This window comes from Herpailurus yagouaroundi, unplaced genomic scaffold (genome assembly GCF_014898765.1).
Source record: "Herpailurus yagouaroundi ecotype Mexico unplaced genomic scaffold, PumYag 193, whole genome shotgun sequence".
Classification (NCBI taxonomy): Eukaryota; Metazoa; Chordata; class Mammalia; order Carnivora; family Felidae; genus Herpailurus; species Herpailurus yagouaroundi.
The window spans coordinates 2,623,488-2,648,859 of NW_024412424.1; the positions used below are offsets into that span (position 1 = coordinate 2,623,488).

Consider the following 25,372-nt stretch of genomic DNA (forward strand, 5'->3'; position numbering starts at 1 on the left):
AGCCCTGGAGGTGGTACAGCCCGGGTGGGGTACAGGGAGGGTGTTCCTGGAGAAGTCGTCACACTTCTTCCCCTCATGCACCGATATCTCCCCCAGACTCCACCAACTCCAGCGAGAACATGTACACTATCATGAACCCCATTGGGCCGGGCGCCGGCAGGGCTAATGTGAGTGGAGGGGGCTCCAGGGTGGGGGCTGCAGAAAGTAGTGGCCCCACTGGGGGTCTGGTGGCCCTAGTCCCACGCTGCCCCGCTGCCCGCAGTTCCCACTTGGCCCTGGTCCGGAGGGCCCCATGGCGGCCATGAGTGCGATGGAGCCTCATCACGTGAACGGATCCCTGGGTGAGTGGGCGTCCGGAGACCACCCCCCCGCCCCACTCCCCAACCAGGCTGCTTCACAAGCCTTTTGCGCCCCCTGGCGGACGCTCCCGCCCCTCCAACCCCGTTTCTCCTCTGGCGACCCAGTTGTGCCCCGAGCTTCCGCAGGCGGCCCAGTGGCAGGGGTTGCGTTGGGGGGAGGATTCCTGTAACTAAACCATGAGTGCCATCACTGACCCCTGCCCGGACCCTCCGTCCGAGATCCCCAGCAGGCTGGGCCTGGGGGCGGGGGAAGTTCGAGGAGGGGGTCGATTGACCCTGGGCTCCCGGGGGCGGGGAAGTCGGGCCTGGCGCAGGCGCGTCTGAGCCGCGGTCCGCCGTCTGTCGGTCCACAGGCTCGGGCGATATGGACGGGTTGCCGAAGGTGAGGGGCCGCGCTCCTGCGTGGGGTGGGGCCTGGGGCTCCCGGGGCGCGGGGATGCGGGCTTGACCAGGGCGGTGAGGCCTAGTCCCAGGTCGGGACGAGCGGTGGGCAGGGCCTGGCCCGCGGGGCGGGGAGTACCGCGCTGACCGCGGCCGCCCCCAGAGCTCCCCCGGCGCCGTGGCCGGCCTGAGCAACGCCCCGGGCACCCCGCGGGACGACGGCGAGATGGCGGCCGCCGGGACCTTCCTGCACCCGTTCCCGAGCGAAAGCGTAAGCGACTGCGTCGACTCCCCCCCCGCGGCGGCGTCGGGCCGGAGGGGCCTGGCGGGCAGGCCCCGGCGGGGCGGCCGGGGGGCCAGAGCAAGACCGTGACCGCGGCGGGCCAGGTGGGGGGGCGGCCGCGTCATCCTTCCCCTCCCCTCTCCCCTCTCCCCTCACTCCCGCCCTTATCTCACCGGCCCGCCCCTGTCCCAACCCCACCCTGGGACCCGCACCCCAGGGCGGCTTCCCCACGCTTCGCCACCTGTCTCCCCCCCCCCCCCCCCCCCTCCCCCCCCCCCCCCCCCCTCTCCTCCCCGGGGGGGGGCGGGTCCCAGCCTAGGCCGGAGCTGAGCCCGCCTCCGCGCGCCACCCCCTCGTCTCTCCGCAGTACTCGCCGGGGATGACCATGAGCGTGTGATGGGGCAGTAGCCCCTTGCCCACTGCCGGCCTCGGCTTCTGCCCAGTGCCCCTGCCTGGGACCAAGGTCCAGGGGCTCGGGCAGTCTGCTGGGTGAGGGTCTGAGGTCACACCTCGGGCGACTGTACTCCAGTTCAAGGATTGGACAGCTGGGAGGCCCCACACGAAGGACTCTCATTTTATAAAAAAACAAAACAAAAAACAAAAAACGCAAGGACCTCAGAGACGTTCTTTCATGTATAGGACCTTCCTGCCATTTCTATTTTGTCCAAGGGGGCTCCCTGGGGACCTCTTTTTCCCCTGGACAGCAGGGGGTGGGCCCCATCAATAAATGTAACTTGGTTTTGGTTTTTGGTATCTGGTCTCAGATTTCTTCACTTTGGCTTGCAGCCACATCCTCCATCATGGGGTTAGGCAGAGGCTTCAGGGTTCTGGAAGTCTCAAGATTTGGGACATCAGTTTTTGAAGGGTAGGTTGGAGTCTACCACGTGAGAAACGGGAAATGGGGTCTAGAGTGGGGGGGTGGGGTGATTAGGATTAGGTCGCAGGCGCCAAGAACCCACAGGTGATGCTGTGGCCGTAGTGGCACTGGCTTTATTGTCTTTAGGGGTCTTGGAAAGGTTGGGTCCTGAGGGGCAATGGAGGCCGGAGCTTGGGGGCAGAAGAATGACCATGGCCTTAAGTGGTGGGCATCTGGGGTGCGTCAACCTGCGAGTGCCCGTTGGCATCACCCGCACAGACGTTGGGGTCAGTTGGCGCTGGTCCCTTCTTGCAAGGCACAGGGCAGGCAGCGACCACGGGCCCCCCTCGCGTGAGGCCCGGGCGCTCCATCTTGTGCTCCAGAAGCATGTGGTTCTGTGGCGGGAGCCCCGCACAGGCCCTGGGGAAAAGGCTGGGGGTTAGCGGGGGCCGGACTCCGCAGCCGGTGGACCCCGCGGCCTCGGATCCCTAGAATCCCTGTGGCCACTAGGGCCTGGGCCTGGGAGCCCCAAGGCCAGGGCGCACCTGAGGATATTCTCGATGCAGCTGCGCTGGCGGAAGAGCGCATTGACCACCGGGCTGCCCGGGGGCACTAGCGGCGCCTTGAAGAGGAAGCTGAGCAGCGACAGCACCGAGTGGAAGGTCTGCGGCTCGGGGTCGGCGTCGGTGCAGAAGCTCACTCGCTGGCACAGTTCGGTCAGCAGCACCAGGTCTAGCATGATGGGCGCGGCCAGAAGCGAGTCCTGTGGGGCCGGGGGGGGGGGGGGGGGGGGGAGGGGGGGGGGGGCGGGGGGCAGCCCCCCTCCCGCCCCGGCGGGCCCCGCACCTCGCACGTGTTGTGCAGCACCAGCGTGTTGGTGCCGCCCAGCATCAGCTCCGACGTGTACTCATCCAACGCACGCTTGCTGTCGCCCACGTACGGCACGTACTTGATGACCACCTGGAGGGCAGCACGAGGTCACGGGGTCCCCGCCCTCCTCGGCCGGGAGCCCCCACCCCCACCCCACCCCCATAGCGGCCCACGGCCCACGCACACAGTGGTCGGGCTCCTCGCCGGGTGCGTAGAGCACCGGGTTGCTCTGCACCATGTCATCCACCACGCTGCTCTTGGACACCTCCTTGGAGCGGAACTGTGGCGGCGCCGACAGGTTCTGCCCGTCGTTGTTGCCCAGGTGGTTGTAGCTCACGATGGACATGGTCTGCGGGGAAAAAGGGGCCCCGCGGCAGCTGCAGGCCCCACAGCGCACAACCCCGGCGCTTAGGGTCCAAGCACCCCCTCCTGCGCCGTGCATCCCCGGGGCCCACGCACCTTGAGGCCGGAGCCAATAAGGAAGTCCACCAGTACGGACTTGACCTTGGTCTGTCCTGACTTGAAGTCGTCTCCACCCACGAAGACGCGTCGCTGACGTGCAAGCTCGAGGGCCCCGGGTACCAGCGTGTTCTGCGGGGACCCGTTGAGGAAGGCACAGCCCTCCAAGATGCTGGCCACAGCGAAGAGAGTGGAGGGCGACACCTCCAGGCCCAGCTGCGGACGTAGGCGGGCAGTCAGCACGGAGGGGTTCTTTGGGGCTCTGGCCCTGACCCCTCTCCAACCCCGTGTGCACCCCCACCTGGATGGTACGCAGCAAGTTCTCAGCAGTGTCATTGAGGCCTGGGACCACTTCGCAGAAGCGCTCCGTGTTCGCTGTCCACAGGACGATGACTTTGTCTAGCCCAGCGCTGGACCGGAAGTCACGGATGTCCCTGCGGATCTGCTCCAACTGGGCGGGGAGGGAAGGAGGTCGTACAGGCCCCTCGATCTGGAGAGGTCTGGGCGACTCAGTTGCCCAAGTGCAGCGTGAGGTGTGGACCCTCAGGATGGGAGCGTGAAGACAAAAGACGGATAGAGAACGTGGGGGCAAACGGCGGGAGCAACAAGTGGCAAGGGATAAAGGACTTGGGGCGGGGCTGCACCTGCTGGGCGCGAGTGCCAAGTATGAGGTTGTCCGCACGCGCACTCTGGTTAGCGGCGATGAACTCGGGGATGTAGACAGAGGGCCGGGGGCGGAGGGACTCCATGTGTGGCCACAGTTGCTCCTGCAGTCCCCAATCCAATACTTGCGCGCGCCGCATGGCCTCAGCCAGGTTCACGGATGATATGTCCCAGCCTGCGGCGGGGTGCGGGGTGGGAGGCTAACACCCCCAAGCTCAGCCCAGCCCGGAACCTAGGCCCCTCCAGGCCCCGCCTCCCGCCCGCCCCTGCCTAGGGCCCCGCCCACCGTCGAACACGAGGTCGTCGGGTGCCACCATGGGCAGCAGTGCGCTGAAGGGCACGAACACCTCCTGGCCCTCGGCGTCCAAGCCCAGGCTAACGGTGCCGGCCTGCGTCAGCGAGCCGTAGTAGTTGGCCTCCTGGGGGGCGGCAGGCGGGGCGGAGTGAGGTGGGGCGTGGCGTGGGCCGCTGGCCGGCCAGGGCCCCGCCCGGCATCCTCAAGCTCCGCCTTACTTTTGGACGCCTCAGCCGCAGAAGCGGCTCCCCGTTTGGAGGTTCCCCCCACCACGGGAGCCGGCCGGCACCTTAGGCTCCTCCCCCTGAGGGCCCCCCCCCCTCCTTCGTAGAGCTCCGCCTCCTAGAGGCCCTTCTCCCTCCCGCACCGACTCCGGCCAAGGCCAAGCCCCACCCGACCCCCCACCTTGCGGCCGGTGCGCGTGGGCCAGGACAGGCGCAGCCGGTTGGCCAGCACGGCAGCGGTGAGCGTGGAGCCGTTGTTCCCACCCCAGCCGACGAGCATGACCCCGAGCCGGGGCACCTGCCGGACGGTCCGGAAGGTGAAGCGCGTGGACGTGGGGTATACCTGGGGACGGGCGGTGCAGTGAGTCTGGGGCCACATCCCCCTCTTACTGCAGGGACAGGCCCACAGACGTTGGGTCATTCCCGTCCCCTCCTGGCTCCCTAGTTCCCCCATTCCCACCCCACAACTCCTGGTCCCCTGCCTACCTTGAGGACACCGCCCTCGCGGCTGACGCACGTTGTCCGGTACTCGTACTGAGCCTCGATGGCGTCAGGGCCGTAGACCACGTCGGGGCTTTCGACCACGAACTCGGCTGTGGCCTCCATCGCGGAGAGCTAGGGGCGGAGGGTGGGCAGGTCAGCGGGGACACGGGAGCCGGCGGACCGAGGCGACTGCGGTCCCCGGAGAGCCCGCACCAAACCCGGGGACGCACTCACCGGCGTGGAGTCAACTCGGACAGTGGCGGACGGCGAGGGCTCGGCGCGCGAACTCCAGAGAAAAGAGCCGCGGCCCCGCCCACGCCCCGCCCCTCACCCCACCCGCGCCAGGGAGGAGGGGCGCGCGGGGAGGAGGGGCGCGTCTGCCTAAGATTCGGGTTCAAGGCCCCGGAGACCTTAGCCATCACCGCCCTTGGGATCCCGCCCTGCCTGGCGCGGCAGGACATCCACGTGGGCTCCAGACCCCGGCCCGAGCACGGAGCGCGTGGATTCACTTCGCACCACAGTCGCTTAAGGCGCTCGGCCACTTTGCCTCATTTTGCAAAAGAGGACAATAATGGTTGCGAGAGCGCGCCAGGCCCAGCCACAAAGCAAAAGGTGGAGCTGGAGCAGGGCAGGGGGGCTGGGCACCTGGGTCCGAGATACTGCAGTGGAAACTAAGGCCAGAACTTTTGACTCCCGAGCCAAACACTGCTTCAGCCTAGGCCGCCTCGGCCTCCCCCTTCCTGAGCAGAAGACACTCCCGACAGGGCTCACATGGCGCGTGTAGGGGGCGCTGCGAGGCCTCGATTTCCCTACCTGTGGCAGGAGGGCTTGGCAGGGCCAGGCTGGAGGGGGCCGGTGTTTGGTGAGAGGGCAGAGGAAGGGAGGGGGTGGACAGGACCAACGAGGTCAGCTGGGGAGGAGCTAGGCAGGCACAGCACGGCGCCCCCCCCCCCCCCCAGCACCCAGTGATAAGGGAGCGTGGGAACCCGGCGGGCGGGCGGGGGCGGCTCCCCCAGGAACTTTCCAAAACAAGCGGCCTCCTCCGGCTGGAAAGTTTCCACCACTGGAGCTGACCCAAAAGGTGGATAGTTGGGAACGTTTGCAGGAAACATGGTCAGGGCCTGGCCTTGGGGGTTGTGGGCTTCCAGACCCAGGCTTTACCCTCAAGGGGCTCCAGTGTAGGGGCGTCCGAAGTACGCTGGGGCACCCCTACCTAGACAGAGGCAACTCACAGATAGGGTCTGGCAAGGGCAGGCTGCCTGGAGGAGGTGGTTGCTGCAAGGTTCTTGAGACAAGAGACATCTCTTATGGGGAGATATGAAGGACTGCCCAGGCAAAAACCTGGGGGAGTGGGTTCGGGGGCAGATGGAAAGGTGGCCGGGTGGGAGGGAAGAGAAGCGGTCTGGGGACAAGGGCAGACCCTCGAGGCTGGAGGGAGGGAGTATTGTATAATATTTGGGTTTCGCCCCCAGTTCCTGGCTGGAGATTGAGTCCAGTCACCAACGGCCAGTGATTTCATCGTATGTACATAACGGAGCCTCTGCAAAAACCCAACAAGGAGGGCTCGGGAAGCACAGGACGGTGCTGCCCACGTGATGGGCGGTGGCACATCTGGAGAAGGCATGGAAGCCCAGTGCCATTCTTCGCTCCCTGCCCTCACCGTCTACCTCCTCCGGCCGTTGGGAGTGTTTTCCTGAGACTGTGAGCCATTCTGGCAAACCAAGGGGGGGAGCCGAGCCGGTGGGTCAGAAGTTTGGGTGGCCCGAGACTTGTGGCAGGTGTCTGAAGCCGGGGTGGTCTTGTGTGGGACTGAGCCCTTCACCTGTGGGGTCTGATGCCAGCCCCAAGAGTTGAAGTCCAGTAGGTGCCAGAAGACGGGAGGGAGCTTGTGCCTCCACGTGACAAGTGACCTGGGAATGTGTGCAGAGACCAGAGAGGTCCCCAGCCCCAGGCCTGGGGAGCCCTGGCGTTCACTGGGCGGCCTGCAGGAGGGGCCAGGAAGATGGTGGGGGCAGAGCTGACCCAGACAGGCTCCCCGGAAGGGCAGTGGGGTGGCTGGGTGGGGGGCTGGGAGGGACGTGGCCTCGGGCTGCTTCTAATCCTGGCAGACAAGTGGGCACCGTACAGTGATCGCAGGGACCACCTGGGGACCCTGGTGGGGCTCTCGAGGGCAGGGGCAGGGCTGTCTCAGCCACCGAGTGCCAGTGCCCAGGCGGAGCCTGGCGCACAGGAGGGACTGTGGGATCGGAGTGCCGGCAAGATGACACCTGGGGATGTCGTCCAACAAGTGGCCGGAATGGCGGGCGGCCCCTAGCCCCTCGGCCATGGTACAGATCGTGAGCTTGGGAAGACCCTTCTGGGGCTGGGGGGCTGGACTTGTGACGTCCTTGGCGCGGGAAGGATGGTCACCTGCCGCTGAGGTGCCGGGGGTGACGGCCACCCTGGGAGGCACGGGGGCTGCAGGGAAGTCTGGTGGAGGGCCTAGGGAGTCGGGTGGGCAAGGAGAAGCGGAGGCGTGACGGGGTTGAAGGAGGCAGACGCTGTCCCTGGACTCCGGACCGTGGGGGAGAGAGATGTTATCCCCAAGAAGAACGGTACGGGCAGGCCGCCCGAGGAGCAGGGTACACTCTGCCCCACAGGGCCTGCTTGACCTTGTCTCCTGCGCCCCTTGGATTCCCAGGCCACCTTAGAACTCGGACCAAGGCTGCTGGCCAGCAGGGCTGTCCCAGAGGCTAAGGCCCACAGCCCCTGACCCCTGGACCCCTTTAATCCCAGTCTTACTCTTTATCTATTTTTCCTTCCTAAGATAAACACCCGCCCGCACCACGTCCTTCAAGAACAGGACCCTGACCCCTGCCTTGCCTTCAGCTCCTCACCTGGAACATGGGACAAGGACAGCCATCCCTGCTGGCATCCCGGGCCTGTGGGATTCCACTGGGCCTCAGCGTCCCCATCCCCATCATGGGCACAGGGGCGGCCCCGGCGAGCCGGCCTAGTTGGGAGAAACAATAAAATAGTGCCGTCACCCCGTTTTCATCATTCCCCCAAACATGGGTGCTCCCCTGGCCCCACGCGTTCCCTGCTCCTGGGGGCTCTGGCACTTCGGGAGGCCTCTGCTGGGCCTGGCCTGCCCTGTCCACACCCGGGGACACGGCCCCGCTCACACACCCACCCTGGCTCCCCGCTGCCCCCACATCCCCAGTGTCCATTCCTCTCCTGCCTGTGACCAAGTGGTCTGGCCTCATGCCTTGGCACCTGCAGGGCCCATCACCTCGCCGGGTCAGCCTCCACCTGCCGGCTTCACCCCCACGTGTGCTCATCACCATGGCTACTCCGGGGCCGGCCAAGTCTAGTCCTGACCCCAGCCCTCCCCCACAGGGGCCCAGGAGGCCCCTGGCTGTGACAGACACAAATGCACCCAGGCACTCCGGGCTGCTAGGTTCGGTTCAGTGAAATTTATTGTAGGTCGAAAAAAAATCAGCATTCACCTGTTTAGTGTACAAAAAGGACACTAGATCTTTTAAGAAAATATTAGGAAACTGAAGACGCGGATGCCTTTCAATCGTAACATTTTGGCAAAAGTGAAAAGTTCTTGTAAACACCAACTCCATGGCTCAAAATAGTTTTTCTCCACAGTACAATATTAAAAAGGGGGTGCAAAACACAGTATCAATAAGTTAGACCATATTTAATCAGCCAGAACTTTTGTCCATCAACCCCCAAAGCACAAAACTTTTTCTTAGCTTCATAATTCCTTAAAAGGAGAAAAACAACAACAACAAAGAACAACAAAAAGCCAACAACAAAAAGGAAATTCAACTGAGAGTCCCTTGAACCGGTTCCCAGGGCAGAGGGCCGGGTCAGCCCCGAGGGCTGCAGCCTCCTTAAATAATCCCTTTTCACCCGGGTCCGCGCATCCAGCTGAGGACAGTCTACGCGTACAACGCGGCTGTCTGCAGAACTCGGGAGGGGGGGGGTCCCTGGAGTCTGCTCAACCCTTATCCCACTCCATTCCAAATGAAAAAAAAAACAAAACCACCACTGAAACATGAGGGGTCAGTTCCCTCGGTGCTCGGGGCATCCCAGGGGTCCCAAGAAAGGAGCCTTGGGTGGGGCAGGCACACTGCCGGTGCCTCCGTGAGGGCGCCTGCTCTTTGGGAAACCGTTAGGAGACGTCCCCATGGCTTGGAAAAATAGACATTTTTCTGCGTGAGCATTTCTGCTCTCCCTGCCCCACTACTGTTGGCGACAGCACCCCCCACCCACCCAGCGCACGACCCCAGGCTCCAGGTTGCAGCCTCTCCGTCTGCCTTCCCTGGTTGTGGCTTCGCCGAATGTGGCCCTGAACGTGAACACACGCCTCCGTCCCCACTGCACCCCGGCGGGGCCCTCACACACGCGTACACACACATACATGTGGTCCCCCAACACTGGGGGACACTAGACTAGGCACAGCTACTAAGCAGCAATGATGGTGTCCATGGATCCCACGCCCCCCGCCCAGAGTGGGCGGACGGGGCACGTTTTCTGAGCTCACTCTCAGGGGGTCCCCTGACCCCATCAACCCCCCCCCAGCCCCTCCCTGAGTGTAAACCCTGCGGTGACTCTGCTAAGATGACCCCGAGACCCACAAGTGGACTGAGGGACGGAGTGAGGTCAACAGCATGGAGACCACACGGTCTCAGCGCGAAAAGAAAAGCAGCAGCAAAGGGGGAAATGGAGAACGTAATAAAAGAAAATCTGACACTGTTGTTGCAGTGTGAGCTCGTAGCACAGAAAACCCCCAGTGACCCCCTACAGCTGAGGGCCTGAAATAGCAGGGTAGGCCTGGTGGGCCGAGAGCTGCTCTGCCCCTCCGGCTCTCAGCAGCTGCTCTGGGGCCAGCTGGAGTTCTCGAAATAGACCCGGGCGGGCCTCTACCCCCCTTAGAGCAGAGACCCCCTCCCGGCCTGGGCCGGGAGAGGCCCGGGGCTGTGGGGAGGGCCCGGGGCGGGAGCACGGCCAAACGTGGGCATCAGCTGCACCCCCGCCCCTGCCCACCGCCCGCTCCTTGGTTCTCTCCTCAGCCCTCAGGAGCAAGACTTTCAGATGGCATCTGTAATACTGCAGAAAGGACACAGGGCGGCATCTAGACCCTGGTGTCCAAGGAGGGGAGGCACAGGTTTAGAAAAGATGCTTTCTCTCTCATACAAAAATAGACTGAAGTCTCATAAGCAGTAGCTAAAAGTGGCTGTCTTTGTATAAAACTAGAAAAGGCAGGCAGGCTGGCCTTGGAGTCTTTCGGGGAGGGGGAAGCTCAAGCCCCTTGGGCTGTGGGCCGGAGAAGAGGTGGGGGCTCCTCAGGAGGTGGGGGGGGGGCCGGGGGAGTGGGATGAGACGCCGGCCCCTGCACCTGGATCTGTGACCTGTGGGCACCAGGTCTGCAGGGGCTCCCCCGAAAGCCGGCGTTGCTGGCTCAGATGAATGTGTCTTCCTCGTGTTTATTTGTTTAAATAAATCTCTTTTTTTCCGCTCTGGAACTCCCCCCCCCCCCCCCCCCCCCGCCCCCAGCTCCCCCACCATCCAGGAGGGTTGGCCCGGCGTGGGGAGCCGGCCTGGACCACCAGCCACGTGGCCTCAGGCTAGGGCCAGGCCTGCAGCTGTCGCTGGTCGTACTCGGCGATGAGCCTCTTGATGTGGGCCAGCTTGCTGTGCAGGTACTCGCAGCGGTGCTTCTCCTGGCTGTAGTTGGTGTTGGTCTGCAAGAGAGCAGCGGCAGGGCTGAGCCACATCCTGCAGCCGCCACCCCAGAGCGTGCCCTGTGTGAAGCAGGCCAGCCTGCTGGTCGCCTCGGGCTCCCACTCCCCCTACTTGCAGGCCAGTGCCCACCAAGCAATGACAGGGACCCTTGCTCTACCTTGGGCCAGAGCCCTGGGCTGGTGTCCCCCCCGCCCCCCGAGCCCCATCCTGGGAAACACGGTCACTGCCAGGATGAGGGTCGGAGGCAAGACTGTCACAAAGTCTCCTTCCTGGGCTGGGACCTGGCTGGCAGAGAAACACCCTGGCACACGGGGGCACACACGTGGTGAACCCACAGCTCGTGGCCTTGAGGAACAAGAACTGACAGAGCCCTGACTAGGCATTCCTGCCAGACTAGCAGCTGGGGGCGGGAAGCTTCGGCTCCTCCCTTGACCTTGGAGGGAGCCGGAAAGAGCCTGGGGGCTGCACCCACGAAGCAGTGGGAGAGCTGGAGGGTGCTGGGGTGCCCAGGGAGGGACGGGCTGAGCTTCTTAGCTGTCAATGGGGGCAGGGACTGCCCTGAGGACCCAAGACTCCAGCCTAGCCAAGGCCCATCCCCCTTCCGTCCTCTCCCGGACTCTAGTGCTGCTCACCTTAAGCCAGCTTCTTCGTCTGACCCCCTCCCCAAGCCCACAAAGGGTAGATACTTACCTTTTTGATTTTCCGATATTCCTGCAAAATCTGCCCGCGAGTAGTCTGGAAAACAAAAGAAAGCGAACAATGACCCTGGCTGCAGGAAACCCCAACTGAGTGACCCCTTCTCCCTGATAACCTGTGACCTGCACAGTCACCACCTGCCTTGAGACAATAGCCTCAGCATGGCGTGAGGGAAGCTGACCAAAGTAAAGAGAGGCAGGAGGAGGGGTGGGGAGGGGAGATGACCAAGGCAGGAGGTGGGGGGAGGATGTTGGGCCAGGGGAGAGAGAGGCAGGGGCCCAGCCTCAGGGACCAGCACGATGGGCAGCACAGTGGGAGGGAGGAGGCGAAGAGCAGGCTGGGTGGCCTCCTTCCCTCACACCCAGTCGGCCTGTCCTCTGTTCAAGGCCAACCATCCGAGGGTGCGGGGAGCTACTGGGGGATGTCCACGTGGGGGCTGCAGGAGGGAAGAGAGAGAGAGACCCCAGGGACTCATGTATCCCAGACCCTCAGAACCCCGATCGTGCCTCCAATTACGAGCTGGTTTCGTCTGGAAACCAAGGTGGCTCCCACGAGGGGAGACGGACCTCAACACCCGATCAGTCAGATAACTAGCTCCGAAAGGTGGCATGAGGGGAGGCTGGAGTCCCAGGGCTGCTGACCAAGGGTAGAGCCCCCCCCCCCCGACCCCCCACCGGTGAGCTCCAACACGGTCAGCTCGGGGAGCCCGCACGCCTTTGATCAGAGGGCGAGGGAGTCCTAAAACGGGCAGGGGGCCGCAGGAACCCTCCAGCCCCTCCCCCTGTGCCTCTGAGTGCACGGATGGGCTGTGAGCCGCAGAGAGGACCCCAGGTGCTCTTGCAGGGGGGACCCAGTAATCCGACCCACCGCTCTGTGCGGGGCCTGGCTGTTTCAGTTGCTCCAGACGCCACCCCTGCCCTAACAGGTCATCTCCCACCTGCGGAGTCAGCCTCCACCGTCCCCATTGCAGAGGAGGCCAAAGTTGGCCTGACAGCCCGCTGACTTCCACGGCTGAGCCCTGGGGATGGGCCTGAATCACATCAGCAGCAAGGGACAGCTGACTGCCAGGCGTGACAGTGAGAAACACCGGCAGACGCGGCGGCCCTCCTCACCTGGGAGGGGTAGAGGCCAGGCTCGGGGGCCATGGCTAAGGCTGGAGGCCTCGGGTTTGGCTGCACCCATGAGAAACAGGCCCGTCTCACCAGGTCGGGTGCAGAGCATGGGGGGCAAGTGTGCAGCGCCCGGGGTGGGCCGGGCCCCCAGCCCAGAGTATGTCTGTGAGTGCGGCGGACAGTGGTGGGGGAGGGGGGTGTCCACCTCGTATTCCTCGGAGCCCTGGGACAACTGCCGGAGCTGGGCGTCCAGCTGCGTGAAGCGCCGTGTGATCTGCTCAATGCGCGCGTGCAGGTCGCGGTACTCGCTGTACTCCGCGTTAAAGTCGTTCTTGTAGCTCTGGCGCTGCTCCGAGGAGGAAATGGTGGCATATTTCCTGGGGAGAGGGAGAGAGGGGCCAGCAGGGCCCAGGGGGCTGCTGCAGAGAGAGGCTGGGGTGCCCGTGGTCGCCGGCGCCCCGCCCCCCACCAGCCCCCACCTCGTGGGTGATTTCCTGGCTTGAGCGGGAGCCTGGTCCTAGAACTCCCACACAGCAACACGCAGTCGGATCCTACCTCTGCTAACTCGTGGTGCGGGGGAGAGTGTGGGGCGGGGAGAGGGGGGCCAACCAGGGAAGTACTCACAGCAAGTAGTCGGGGGTCTCTGAGGTTGACGTGGGGACGCTCGAGCTGTTGCAGGCCCCATTTAAACCTACGAAGGAAGAGCAAATGTGTACCTTCTGAGTCCACACCGAGACCCGCACCAAGCTCTGTTGTCCGGAGGACGTGGAAGGATAGCAGAAGGGGGGTCAGGAAGGGCAGAGGGAGTGTGAGGGCTGGGCAAGCGACACCTCGGGGGCCTCACTGGACCCAGAAGCGCCGCAGCCGAGCCAAGTGTGCGTCCCTGCACCACAGTCGTGTAAAGCGCAGGGAGCCCTGGCGTGCCGCGTGCACGTTTCCGGCAAGCAGCAGAAAGGACACGTTAACGACAGGGCTGACGCATGGGCCACTTGTTCAGAGCTTGACCGATCCAGAGACCTTGCTACCTCTGCTGACTGCATGTAAAAGACCGCTACTCTGAAAACAAGCAACGCCCTTGTCCAAGGTCTCTGGCCCTGCCGGACGAAGAAAGATGGCCACCTGGTTCCTGCCCGCATCCCAGGCCGTCCACTAGGAGGAGCTGGAGGAGCTGGAGGACACGGGACGGGACTGTCCGCGGCGCTTGGGGGCAGAGTAGACCAAAACTACCATCTAGCCCATTTCCGGGGGGGGGGGGGGCGTCTTTCAGACGGCCTTTTTTTCTCAGCATGGAAGACATCTGTCACCGTGCAGTATATCCTCGGTACCCACTGTGTGTCCCTCTGACTGGAAAGCAGCCCACCTGGGAATCCCTGGGCTGCAGGTAATGATTCCCACCATGGAGCACACCTCTCCCCTCCCTCGGGGCCGTGGCCCGATGAACACACATGTAAGTTTAGTCCGTGCTTCCGCGACCCACGCTTTGCATAAGGTACGCCTTCCAGAGTGTTCTGCCATGCGTGGGCCCAGTCAGCATTGCCTCATTTAGCCTTCCTGAGATCTTCAGGTGAGAGAACAAATGGAGAAACCAAGGCTCAGGGTCAGATTCACCTACCACCTGAGACACCTCTGGGGGCCGGCCTGAGCAAAACTTAGAGGCCCTACTCCTACTGGAGCACTCTCTGTGCATCGTCCTCACTCAGCCACCCCGCCCCTTCACTAGCCGAGCTGATTCCCACCATGTGGCCCGGGCCTACAGGGACCCCCCCCCCCCCCCCGCTGCCCCCTCCATTGTCCCTTCTCCCAGCTTCTCCTATGCCTCCCCCATGCCTGGGTCCCACTGTGAGAGGGACTCCCCATCCGACCCCTCAGAGGTCCGTGGGCCTCCTGAGCTCGCCTTGGCTGTGCCCAACCTCCACACCCAGTACACCGGCCTGCCCGGGAAGGTACCCTGAAGCAACAGGAGGGGTCCAGGGACCGAGCAAGAGTGGGGGGCAGACACAAGGATGGGAGTGGGACCCAGGAGTGCACCTGCAGCACAGGCACGAGCTGGGGCTATGGGCCCAAGGTGGCGTCAGGACAGGGGTGGCTAAGAAGAGCCATCTGCCCGGCAGATGCTGCATCTGTCGGGGTCAGAGGCAATCATGGCGCAGGGCTGGGACAGTACCGCACAGAGGAGTGGGTTAAATCAATGCCTGTGCCTCCCGTGTGGAACACGAGACCAAGAAAGCGTCCTCACATGCTGACCTGGAACCTTCTCCAGTGAGTCTGAAGCAGAGGCAGGGTGCACAAAGAACCAAGGTGGGTGTCTCCTGCTTGTACGGCTGCCTGCACAGGCAGAGCACATACTCTATCCCAGAAGGAGCCTCGCAGCAGGACGGGGGGCCTCTGTGCCCAACCGTTTTGTTACCGTTCGAGGCACCTGCGAGACGCAGATGAAGACAGTCACCCAGCCTAAGGCACAGCTCCCAGTGCCTCAGTTGTCCTCGTCCCTTCCCTTGGGCCATCTTACTCCCTGGTCTGCCCGATTCCAAACCTCACTTTCTCACTTTAATCCGGGGACAAGCTACCTAGGCCGCTGTGTCCTGGGCAGGACCTGAAGCCACCTGAGCCTCACGTGTGGGGCCCACCCCATGGTATTCCTCCTTCCCAGGGCCCTTCCGGGGGCACATGGGGTCTTGCGTTCACCGTTTGGGACAGGTCGTGCTGACTGGCTGCGCCCGCTCAGGGTTTGTCTCCCCAGGCAGGACAGGCTCAAGGGACCTAGGCCTCACCTCAAGGGAGGGGCCGGCAAAGGCCTTTCTAGAGAGCAGTTGAACAACTCATTAAAAATAAGGAGAATGCAGCTCCACCCTTGTCCCAGGAATGCCTCCTGCTCGGATCCTTTCTGGACACATAATCTGAGAGCGGCAGAAAGTCACACGGCCTGAGACTGCCTGCAGGAGGCAGGGGCAGCTGCATCTCTGTGGCCACATCATGCTGATTCTGTTAACAGCCACGTGGGGTGCTCAGCTCGGGCGCCTAGGGCCGTGAACTCAAGGTGACCCAAGCTCCGGGGGTGAAGACCCCCACTCCCACCCCAAGCCTGGCCTGTCCATACACCTTCCCGGTATCTCTGGGCCCCGCAAAGGCTCTCCTGCTCTCTCTCCAGCCAGCCTTGTACCTGCTGCTGTGATCCCAGCTTTCTCGACTTCGGCTTCCGCACCTGCTACATGACCTCATTCTGACTCCTACTGCCTGCTGTTCTATGGACAGCTTCCCAAACCCAGTCTCCACAGGCCGAAATATTCGCTAGTCAGCAGGCTACACAAGGCCCGCGGCGGCCCACGTGCCGCCCCACTGCCTTCCCTGAACCCCAGCCCCACCCTGCTCCCCTTTCAGTGTCTGGGACCTCCCTGCAGCCAGGGCTGTCGCCTGGAACTAGCTCCTCTCCGGGTGCGTTGTTTGCCTCCATAGGCCTCAGCTCGGTCGGGTTCTGTGCACCCAGCACCAGCCTGGCACACAGCAGGACTGCAGAAGCCTCCAAGGCCAAGACCACTGGGGCACTCATGACCTCGTACAAGAACACAGGGTGCAAAGGGGTCGAGTGTGCAGGGCGTGCCAATATGGGGGCCCATGGGGTGGTACAGCCCCCTCTGAGCAACGGCGGGTGTGGGGAGCTCAGGCTCCTGGCAACGTCCTCCTGCAGTCTCCCACCACAGGCCTGTCTCCTGGTACCTACCCGGGGCATCTGGTGGGGCTCCAAGGGGGCTGGGTAAGTGGTCTGGCAACCGAGCCTGGTGCCTGTCCTCAGCTGCCCTCTCCTTGTCTTTGTGCTTCTTGGACTTCTTCTTGGATTTGCTGCGCGATGAGCCGCCATGGGGCCTGCTGGGCTGGGCACAGTCCGTCAGCAGGGGCAAACCGAGGCGCGTAGTCGGGGCCGGGGTGGCCACTTCTCCGTGATCACAGTCCCGGCCGCTGTGGCCCAGGTCATTGCTGACGTCAGCCAGGGGGTCATGGGCCCTCGGGGGCTCCAACCGCGGGGGCAGGTGGGCATCCGTGCCAGCCAGCGGGCCTGGGGTAGGCAATAGGGCCTCGCGGCCATGGGGTGCACTCAGCTTCCCATTGATGGCAGGCTGAGCTCTCTGGGTGAAATGTGATATCCTGAGTTTCTTGTTGACCAGGGAACCGATGAAATCAGGAGGCTGTGGTCGTTTCTACAAAGGAAGGGAAACAATTTTAAAAGGGAGACTGTGTCTGGAACCACTGGTGTCCCTTGAGAAGTGGCTGGGGAGCAACAGGCTGGCCCTGAGCTCAGCAGCGAGGCCCTAAGAAACCCGGTGCCCACCTGCAAGGCCCACTCTGGCCACAAGGGGGCACACAGAAACAGCCAGGCCCTTGCTGAGGCAGGCTCAGCCCACCCTGAGTAGGAGCAGAGAAGCAGCATCGGCAGAACTGGCCAGCTGAAGCACTCAAAAAGGCCACCTCTAGGGACTGGTCTGAAATGTCGCTGCTTCCAGCATCTTCCCTAGATGAGGGGGATGGTGACAGAATCAAGTCTGAAGGATACAGGGCAGCCCCACCGGCTGGGATATCCACCCCTCTAGACCCAGGACTCCTTGGATCCCCATGGCAACCCTGTTACATGTGCAGGCCTCATCCCCATTTCACAAGTGAGAAGGCTGAGGCGCGTGAGGCAGGGACGGACCACAGACAGCCCAGACCCAGGGAAGCAGCTAGATAGAAAGATGGTGGACAGCAGGCCCGCGATCCGGGGGAAGCAGTGCAATGGGGCCCTCAGCCCTCTATTTTGGCCCCAAAGCCAGGGCACGCAGAGACCTGACCTCGCCACAAGCAGGCTTCAGAGCCTTGGACACGGGCTGGGAGCCTCCAAGGCAAAGGAGAGAAGGGAGATAAATAAGGGACCTGGGACAAGGGACTCACGGGCCAGAGCATGCGGGTAGGGACATGTGAGTGCCCTTGCTGACTACTGATTAAATCAGCAGCGGCCACCACTCACAGGGCCCTGTGCCCGCAGCCAGCACACTCCATTTTACAGAATGTTCGAGACAGCTTTGAGAAGCAAGTGCACCTGCCATGCCTGCTGGCTCAGGGCAACGCGGTGCCTGCTCTCCATCCACCCACAAGTACTCGAGGCAACTGCGCCAAGGGCCCGGGCCCGGGGCCCCAGACTGGGGGAAGCCAGGCAGCTGCTCACTCACTGCAGAACATACCCGGCCCTGAGCCAAGGGCCCAACAGGCTACCCGAACACTGAGGTCCGGCCTGGCCCCCTGGCTCCTACCCCGCCCTCCCCCCTCACCACTGCCACCACCACCTGCGGTCACACCCATGCCTGCCACTCCTACCTGAGGGGGCGAGGCGGAGCTTCCATGTTCCCTGGGAGGACTGGAGGCAGCAGGGTCTCCGGGGAGGCCACCTGCACTCTGTGGCTGGCACAGCTTCCTATGAAGGAGAAGTGGGGTAGCTGAAAGGCCCCGCACACCCAGGCCCACCTGCCTTTCCATGGACACCATGCTGTCCCACCCTCACCCAGTGATTTGGGGAGGGGCCAGCTGCCCTGGCAAACCAGAACGGGGTTGAGTACCCGGGAACATCAGGGCATGGTAGGCAGAGAGCAGCCTGAGCATGTCCACCCTGGGTTCCTCCATAGCCCAGAGGACCACCCCGCTCAGTGTCCTGCTGCACCCAGAAGGGTCAGTGGACACCCCCTCATCTAGACACCCGTTACTGTGGGGACCAGGGACCCAAGTAAAACTGACTGGATATTCAAGGTCTGTGTCACGTCCCTGTGGAAGCTGGGTAAACTGGAGCACCGGCCCCCTCCTTTTAAAAACAATCATTCAGGGCGCCTGGGTGGCTCAGTCAGTTCAGCGTCTGACTTCGGCTCTGGTCATGATCTCACCGTCTGTGAGTTCGAGCCCTGCGTTGGGCTCTATGCTGACAGCTCAGAGCCTGGAACCTACTTCAAATTCTGTGTCTCTCTCTCTCTCTCTCAAAAATAAACATTAAAAAAAAAAAATCATTCGTCCTAATAATGCTGCTTACTGCAGAAACTTTAGAAAATGCAGAAGGGGACTGAGATGACCTGGCATGACAGGAAGTCCTCCCGGATTCAGGACTCACCTTCCTGGGAGCCACATTACAATACCTCCTCAAGGGCGACAGGGGCAGCCAGCGATCCACAGGAGGGGTACCTGAGCATAACAGTGCAGCCGGGGACCAAACAAGAGACACTCTGACACTCAATGGGCAAACAGAAGGCCTACTAGTGACCCTGGCCTGAGGCCCCTCTCTAATCCGCCTCTCATATTCCCGGAGGTTACGAGTCTCACAGGAGCCCAGCCGCCAGCCCGGTGCTGTGCGTGGTGCCGCGGGCCCTCCAAGTGCCCTGCAAATGTCTGCCACGGGGACCATGTCGTCTGCACTGCTCTCGAGCACTGACAAGCAGAGCACAACTCCTTGACCGATGGCCACATTACAGACCACTGCTGCTGTCCCCTCCGCGGTGGCCCCAAATGCAAGGAGAGCCACAGGAAAAGGGCCTGCAACACGCAAGCACGCACCAGGGTAAAAGAGTCCATGTGGCCACAAGGGATACTGCCAGTCTGCTGTCCGGGCCACAAGGAAGCAACCGGAGGCATTCACATGCACTCTTTCCAGCCTCCGTTAAAAAGGCACGAGAGGGGAAAGACAGCAGCACGGTCTAACGCAGAAAGCAGAAGTGTTGACTACCTTATAGGAGCCAAGAAAACGGGGTCCCAGGCCACGGGACCCCACGGGCCTGGGGGTCAGAGCCTCAGAGACCGCAGAGAAGGGGCTCCTGCAGGGCTGTGCGCTCTCTGCTCTGGATCCTGGTCCACTGCGGGGAAAGATCCCACAGTATGCTGAGGAGTGAAGGAGCCCAGGCCTTCTCTGGGAGGCCAGGAGGCTGCTCAAGCCACACCCGGACAACAAGATGGACAGACGTGTGGCCTCAGGAGAGGCGGAAAGGGAGGGGCCCGTGGGGCTTCAGAGAAACCTCAGCAGCCCTCCTGAGGAGGTGAAGCCGCTCAGAGGAAAGTCTTGAAGGCCTGCACCCGGGCCTCCAGGTAACAAATGTGAGAGAGACAAGAAAATGCATTTGAAAGGGAAGAGAGACTCAATAAGCAGATGAAAATTTTAAATCCACAACAGAAACACCAGCCTTAGTATCCTCAGAAAGACAAAGGACTCCAAATAGACATTTCTCCACATGAGAATAGACATTGGTCATTCTCCAAATGAGAATAGACATTTCTCCAAAGAAGATACACAAATGGCCAAGAAGCACATGAAAAAGCGCTCAACACCATTAGTCGTCACGAAAATGCAAATCAAAACCACAATGAGATATTACCTCACATCCATAAGAGGGCTAGAATTAAAAACAAAAAACCAAACAGAACAAAAACCAGAAAACGGGGGGGGGGGGGGGGAAGCAAGTACTGGTGAGGATGTGAAGAAACTGGAACCTTTCTGTGCATTGTTAGTGGGAATGTAAAATGGTGCAGCTGTTGTGTAGAAAAGTCTGGCAGTTTTTTGAAAACCTCAACTCCACTCCTCCTTCCTCACCTGAGAGGACTGAGACTCTATGTCCATACACATCCTCTGACACAAATGTTCACAGGAGCGCTACCCACGATCACCAAGAGAAAGAAATGACCCGAGGGTCCAGCAGCAGATGAATGAATAGACAACTGTGGTGTATAACCACACACGAGAGAATATTACTGAGCCACAAAAAGGAACAAGGCTCTGCCACGTGTTACAATCTACAGGAACCTTAAAAAACGTTACAGAGTAAAAGAAGCCAGTCAGACAAGGCCACGCGGTGTATGATCCCGTTTATACGAAACGTCCAGAGAGAACAGGCAAATCCAAAGACACAGAAAGCAGATCAGTGGTTACCAGGGGCTGGGGGAGGGCGATGGGAGTATCTGCTAATGTGGGGTTCCATCTTTGGGGACGTGTTCTGGAGCCAGCTAGAGGTAGTAGTTGTACAATGTTGTGGATATAATTAATGCCACTGAATTGTGAGAAAGAACAAAGCTGGAGGCATCAATCCCGTGTTTCAAGATATAGTATAGGGGCGCCTGGGTGGCTCAGTCGGTTGAACGTCCGACTTCGGCTCAGGTCATGATCCCACAGCTCGCGGGTTTGAGCCCCGCGTCGGGCTCTGTGCTGACAGCTCAGAGCCTGGAGTCTGCTTCAGATTCTGTGTCTCTCTCTCTGCCTCTCCCCCACTCACACCTTGTATGTCTCTCAAAAATAAATGAACATTTAAAAAATTTTTAAAAAAGACACAATATAAAGCTATAATAATCAAAACAGCATAATACTAGCACAAAAAAAAATAGACACATAGATCAATGGAACAGAATAGAGAGCCCATAAGTAAACTCACGCTTATATGGTCAATTAATCCAGGACAAAGGAGGCAAGAATATCCAACAGGGAAAAGACAGCCTCTTCAATAAATGCTGTTGGGAAAACTGGACACCTATATGCCAAAGGATGAAACCAGACCACCTGCTTACACCATACACAAAAATAAACTCAAAATGGATTAAAGACCTAAATGTGAGACCTGAAACCATAAAACTCCTAAAAAGAAAACACAGACAGTAATCTCTTGTACACTGAGTTTAGCAACATATCTGTTGGATGCACCTCCTCAGGCAGGGGGAAGAAAAGCACAAACAATTGGGACTTCATCAAAATAAAAAGCTTTTGCACGGCAAAGGAACATAGACAAAACAAAACGACAACCTACTGAACAGGAAAAGATACTTGCAAATTATACATCTGCTAGGGGATTAATACCCAAAACATATAAAGAACTCACACAACTCAACACCCCCCCCCAAAAAAAAACCACCCCACAAATAATCTGACTTTAAAAAGGGCAGAAAATCTGAACAGATATTTTCCCACAGACCTACAGATGGCCAACAGCTACAGGAAAAGATATTCAACATCACTAGTCATCAGGGAAATGCAAATCAAAACCATGAGATATCACTTCACACCTGTCGGAACGGCTCGTATCGAAAAGAAAAGAAACGAGTGCTGGTGAGGATGGGGAGACAAGGGAACCCTCCTGCACTGTTGGGAGTAATGCCAACTGGTACAGCCACTGTGGAAAACAGTATGGAGGTCCCCCGCCCCCCAAATTTAAAAACAGAACTACCAGGCAATTAGCAATAGCACTACTGGGTACTTATACAAAGGAAACAAACAAACGAATCAAAAATACACAAGCTCCCCTAAGTTGACTGAAGCATTATTTACAATAGCCAAGATATGAAAGCAACCTAAGTGGCCGCGAATAGATGAACAGATAAAAAAAGATGTGGAATATAAAAACAACGGAATATTACTCAGCCATAAAAAAAGGATGGGGCCTCACTGTCTGCAACAATGTGGATGGACCGAGAAGGTATTATGCTAAGTGAAATAAGTTAGACAAATACCATATTATTTCACTTATATGTGGAATCTAAAACATAAGATGAAATAAATAAATAAAATGCACACACAAATAAAAAGAGAAACAGACTCATAAATGCAGAGAACAAACTGGTGGCTGCCAGAGGGGAGGGGCATGGAGGTGGGGAGAAAGAGGCGAAGGGAATTCAGAGATACAAACTTCCAGTTATAAAATAATTAAGTCCCCGGAACAGGCACAAAAAGTACGGCATGGGGAATACAGTCAGTAACGCTGTAACAGTCTCACAGGGTTACAGATGGTGACCACACTGCACTTACTGGTGAGCACTGAAAAATGTACAGAACTGTCATATCATTATGCTGTAGACTTGAATCTAATGTAACACCGTATGTCAACCATACTTCAACAATGAAAAATTTTAAAATAAAAACATCACTCCCAAGGAATGAGAATGTGATGCTACAAAAAACCAGACCAAAGACCAGTGGGAACTAGAAACAATTGGCAAAAGGGGTGGGATGGGAGAAGCTGAAAAGAGAGAGCGACGTGCAATGGGGAAGACGCGCAAGCGGACAGTTTATGGAGCACAACCCTCCCCCCGTACCTCTGACACCCCCCACTCCCCTCCCCCTCTCTGCCCCCTGCCTCACATAAAGGGAGGTTGCCGGAGGGGCATAGGAAGCCTTTCCAGGAGCACACACAGGGTGGGAAGAAGGATGAAGGGAGTTTTCAGGCTGTGAGAGCAGAGACACTCGCCCCAGAGCACCTGCCAGGCCACGCCGTGATCACACAGACGTGTAAATGGCTGGGTGGGGAACCTCCAACCCTTGTGGGCCAGGCCTTCAACATGGAGGCAAAAGTCCTCGGGATCTGCAGGCCCAGACTTGGGCAACTGCCAATCCAACCTGACTGAGCTATGGCAGAGGGGCCAATCAAAGCCCTTTCCTCAGGAGCTGTATCCCTTCAGCACCAGGGCAGAATCGCAGACCCAGGAATGGGAGAGCTTGCACAGGGAGAGGGAGAGGAGTGAGGAGAGCGAGGGGAGAGTGAGAGGGGAACAGGAGTGGAGCGGTCTCCTGGGGGAACCGGCAGGACCTCTGATCTGCTGAAAGTGACAAAAGGCCATGGGACAACCAGGGGAAGCTTGGGTTGTGAAGGACAACGCGAATGAGCAGAGTTAAGTGACAGGGCAGCCAAGCAGGTTACCAAGTCCACAAAGAGCGTATGTGATGGGACGGTGACTGTGGTTTGGCGTGTGGTCCAGATGCCTGCCCTCGGGGAAGCGAGGCCAGGACAAGTGCAGGTGGTGGCAGGGTTGAGGGGAGTGAGTGTAAGGCCAGGCAACGTTGCCAAAGTCTCATCCTACACTGGGAACACCTGGGGCAGGACGGGCCCCAGCAGCTACACACATGGGGAATAGAAGCACAGAAAAAGAATCGAAAGGATGCAGGAAGTGGGTGTCTGTGTAGAGCAAAGCCTCAGGGGCCCAGGTAGACTCTGCAAGCAGAAGCGTGCTTAACTCAGGTATGGATTTTGAACAAGCTGTAGGAAAAGAAGATGGCCCAGCTTCTGGGGTGACACTCGTCCCTACTCCCCACCAGCAGAAATACCCCAAGGCCCGGTTTTCCTTCCTGCCATGGGGCCATGGCTTCAAGAACTGCTATGCATGGGGTTTTCTTCGGGGCGTGAACAACCTAAAAAAGAACTGAGCAGACAGGTGGCTGGGGTCACCTTCAGTGTGGTCACGGGCATCGAAGATGCTGACCCTGACTTCTGCACACCAACCAGTTCAAGCTTCCAAGGACGGTAGGTGCTGCTGGTAAGTCGAGTGTTTCCTGGCGAGGCTGATCCCTAAGCTGGCCCATGCAGAGAGAAGGGCACCATGCTGGCCCAGGCGAAAGCCAAGTGCCTTGGGTTTACATGAGTCCTGGCAGCTCACTCAGCAGAACAGGGAATACGAGCCCGGAACTGCACAAAGCTCCAGAGCCGAGATTCCTACTGACCCCACCTACACACACACACACACACACACACACACTCTCTCTCTCTCTCTCTCTCTCTCTCTCTCTCTCTCTCTCTCCTGGCCATTCCCCTTCTGGGGAGCTCAGTGTGGCCAATGCCCTCAGGGTCTGAGAACAGCAGCCAGTTAGCGAGAGGCTCTGAAGGACGGGAGGACAGGAACAGTCTTGCAGTGAGTGTCCCTCGTGTGCCCCTTGCCACCTCCAAGCACTTGGGTAGGTAAACTTGACCATTTCAACAGTGGTCAACTCAAGACATATTTAGCTGGGGCAACAGCAGACCCCAGAGAGGGGATAGGGGCGGGGGGGTGGTTTTCTGCTGAAAACCCCTCCTCTCAGTCTCCCCAAGACCTCTGGACAGCTGGAGCCGTGACCCTAGGCTGGCCTAGAAACAGGTACTGGCTTGGGGAGGAGTGCCCTGCAGGGCTGACGAGAAACTCTGGGTTCACCTAGAGCGGCCCCAAATCGGCTCTGCTTTCTACACGCAATTAGTGCTTTGAACAGCTGAACTTCAAAACACACACACACACCTCATAAATAACTCCAAGTCCCTGAGAAATCACTTAAGGACTAATTAGTGTATCAGCCTGCTCTGAAAGCCGCTTCACAGCCCGGCTCCCAAGTCAGGCATCAATTGAGAAGGAAATCATTAATTGCTTGCCTGAGCCAGGCAGGGGCCTACTTAACCACTCCTCCCCTGGGCCACCAAGGCCACTCCTGACCTCAGGTCCCAATTAATCTGAGAGGGAATGTGTTTAATTAATGCTACTTAATCATGTCTGTGGGGAGTTTTGTTTTGCTTTGTTTCTCTCTGCTTCAAGATCTCGAGAGGTTCTTCTTAAGAAGGAAGTGGCCTACAGCAGAAGCCTGTGGGGGTGTGCAGGTTTGGGAAGGGAGCCTGATGGGAAAGGAAAGGAGGCACTGGGATAAGCTGGGTGGACTGAATCCTTCTGTCTGGGCATTCTGGTGTTCAGGACAGTGACTTGTGCCCTCCACTCCACCCAGCAGGGGCTGGCCTTTCCCCCGACAAGGGGCCACAGCGGGCTGCCCGGGCACCGTGGCATCCCAGGCAGCGGGGAAAGACTGCCAGAGAGTCTCCATGGATCCTTCTATCTTGCTCAAGGGCCCTGTGGCCTTCAGAACCACACAAGGCCACCCCAGCATCCTCAGGAGGAGATCTGCCCCAGAACCAAGGTGTGGGGGCAGGCCCAGAGATGGGAGGCGGCATTACCGGACCAGCATCCGCTTCAGCAGCTGCTGGTCCCCTTCCGAGTAGCCAGGCCAGTCCTTCTGCACATCCTTATACACACAGTCCTTCAGCGTGCACGTGCCATCCTTGGCATTCACGTTGGCCACCTGTAAGAAGCAGCAGAATCACCTTGCGGGAAGCCCAGGGGAAGCAGGAGCTACTGAAAGCATTTGATGGAAGGTGGGGGCAGACACACAGGAGGGGAAAGAGGACAGAAG

General features: G+C 59.8%; 3 protein-coding genes and 1 long non-coding RNA gene across 7 annotated transcripts in view; 2 read left to right on the forward strand and 2 right to left on the reverse strand.

The window, feature by feature from the left end:
* Positions 1-1,776, forward strand: part of SSBP4 (single stranded DNA binding protein 4) — a 14,826-nt gene extending 13,050 nt beyond the window's left edge. For both annotated transcript variants that reach the window (XM_040444954.1, XM_040444955.1), the window contains 6 exons: positions 1-24; positions 56-167; positions 263-341; positions 713-741; positions 904-1,011; positions 1,391-1,776. The exon at positions 1-24 is cut by the window's left edge and continues 48 nt beyond it. In XM_040444954.1, the coding sequence (XP_040300888.1) occupies positions 1-24; positions 56-167; positions 263-341; positions 713-741; positions 904-1,011; positions 1,391-1,420 (382 nt within the window). In that variant the 3' untranslated portion in view covers positions 1,421-1,776. The remainder of the gene's footprint in view (positions 25-55; positions 168-262; positions 342-712; positions 742-903; positions 1,012-1,390) is intronic.
* Positions 1,777-1,988: 212 nt separating this feature from the next.
* On the reverse strand, positions 1,989-8,009 carry ISYNA1 (inositol-3-phosphate synthase 1). Of its 3 annotated transcripts, none has more exons than XM_040444945.1 (11): positions 7,750-8,009; positions 4,877-5,005; positions 4,572-4,733; positions 4,158-4,290; positions 3,853-4,046; positions 3,510-3,659; positions 3,209-3,424; positions 2,934-3,098; positions 2,726-2,839; positions 2,425-2,642; positions 1,989-2,299 (listed from the first exon to the last, which is right to left on the reverse strand). In XM_040444945.1, exons 1-11 carry the CDS (start codon positions 7,834-7,836, stop codon positions 2,098-2,100), a joined length of 1,770 nt encoding a protein of 589 aa, XP_040300879.1. In that variant the 5' UTR covers positions 7,837-8,009; the 3' UTR covers positions 1,989-2,097. The 3 variants fall into 3 exon arrangements, with proteins under 3 accessions (XP_040300879.1, XP_040300882.1, XP_040300881.1); XM_040444948.1 differs by lacking the exon at positions 7,750-8,009 and adding an exon at positions 5,108-5,216; XM_040444947.1 differs by lacking the exon at positions 4,572-4,733 and having other exon boundaries at positions 7,750-8,004.
* On the forward strand, positions 6,274-7,900 carry LOC121011021 (uncharacterized). The gene is made up of 2 exons (XR_005781463.1): positions 6,274-6,574; positions 7,680-7,900. It is a non-coding gene; the product is annotated as an uncharacterized LOC121011021 (long non-coding RNA).
* Positions 8,010-8,306: 297 nt separating the features above from the next.
* Positions 8,307-25,372, reverse strand: part of ELL (elongation factor for RNA polymerase II) — a 77,145-nt gene continuing 60,079 nt past the window's right edge. The window contains exons 6-12 of the mRNA XM_040444949.1: positions 25,137-25,261; positions 17,764-17,860; positions 16,139-16,613; positions 13,045-13,111; positions 12,626-12,797; positions 11,303-11,347; positions 8,307-10,611 (exon numbers count right to left, since the gene is read on the reverse strand). Coding sequence (XP_040300883.1) covers positions 10,495-10,611; positions 11,303-11,347; positions 12,626-12,797; positions 13,045-13,111; positions 16,139-16,613; positions 17,764-17,860; positions 25,137-25,261 — 1,098 coding nt within the window. The 3' untranslated portion in view covers positions 8,307-10,494. The remainder of the gene's footprint in view (positions 10,612-11,302; positions 11,348-12,625; positions 12,798-13,044; positions 13,112-16,138; positions 16,614-17,763; positions 17,861-25,136; positions 25,262-25,372) is intronic.

Excerpts from the sequence above, each read along its gene's own strand:
- ISYNA1 (XM_040444945.1), bottom strand. The coding sequence starts at position 7,836 with ATGATGGGGATGGGGACGCTGAGGCCCAGTGGAATCCCACAGGCCCGG. Across the intron at positions 4,047-4,157 it reads CGACGACCTCGTGTTCGACG|GCTGGGACATATCATCCGTG; the intron begins GTGGGCGGGGCC and ends ACCCCGCCGCAG. Across the intron at positions 3,660-3,852 it reads TTGGCACTCGCGCCCAGCAG|TTGGAGCAGATCCGCAGGGA; the intron begins GTGCAGCCCCGC and ends CTCCCCGCCCAG.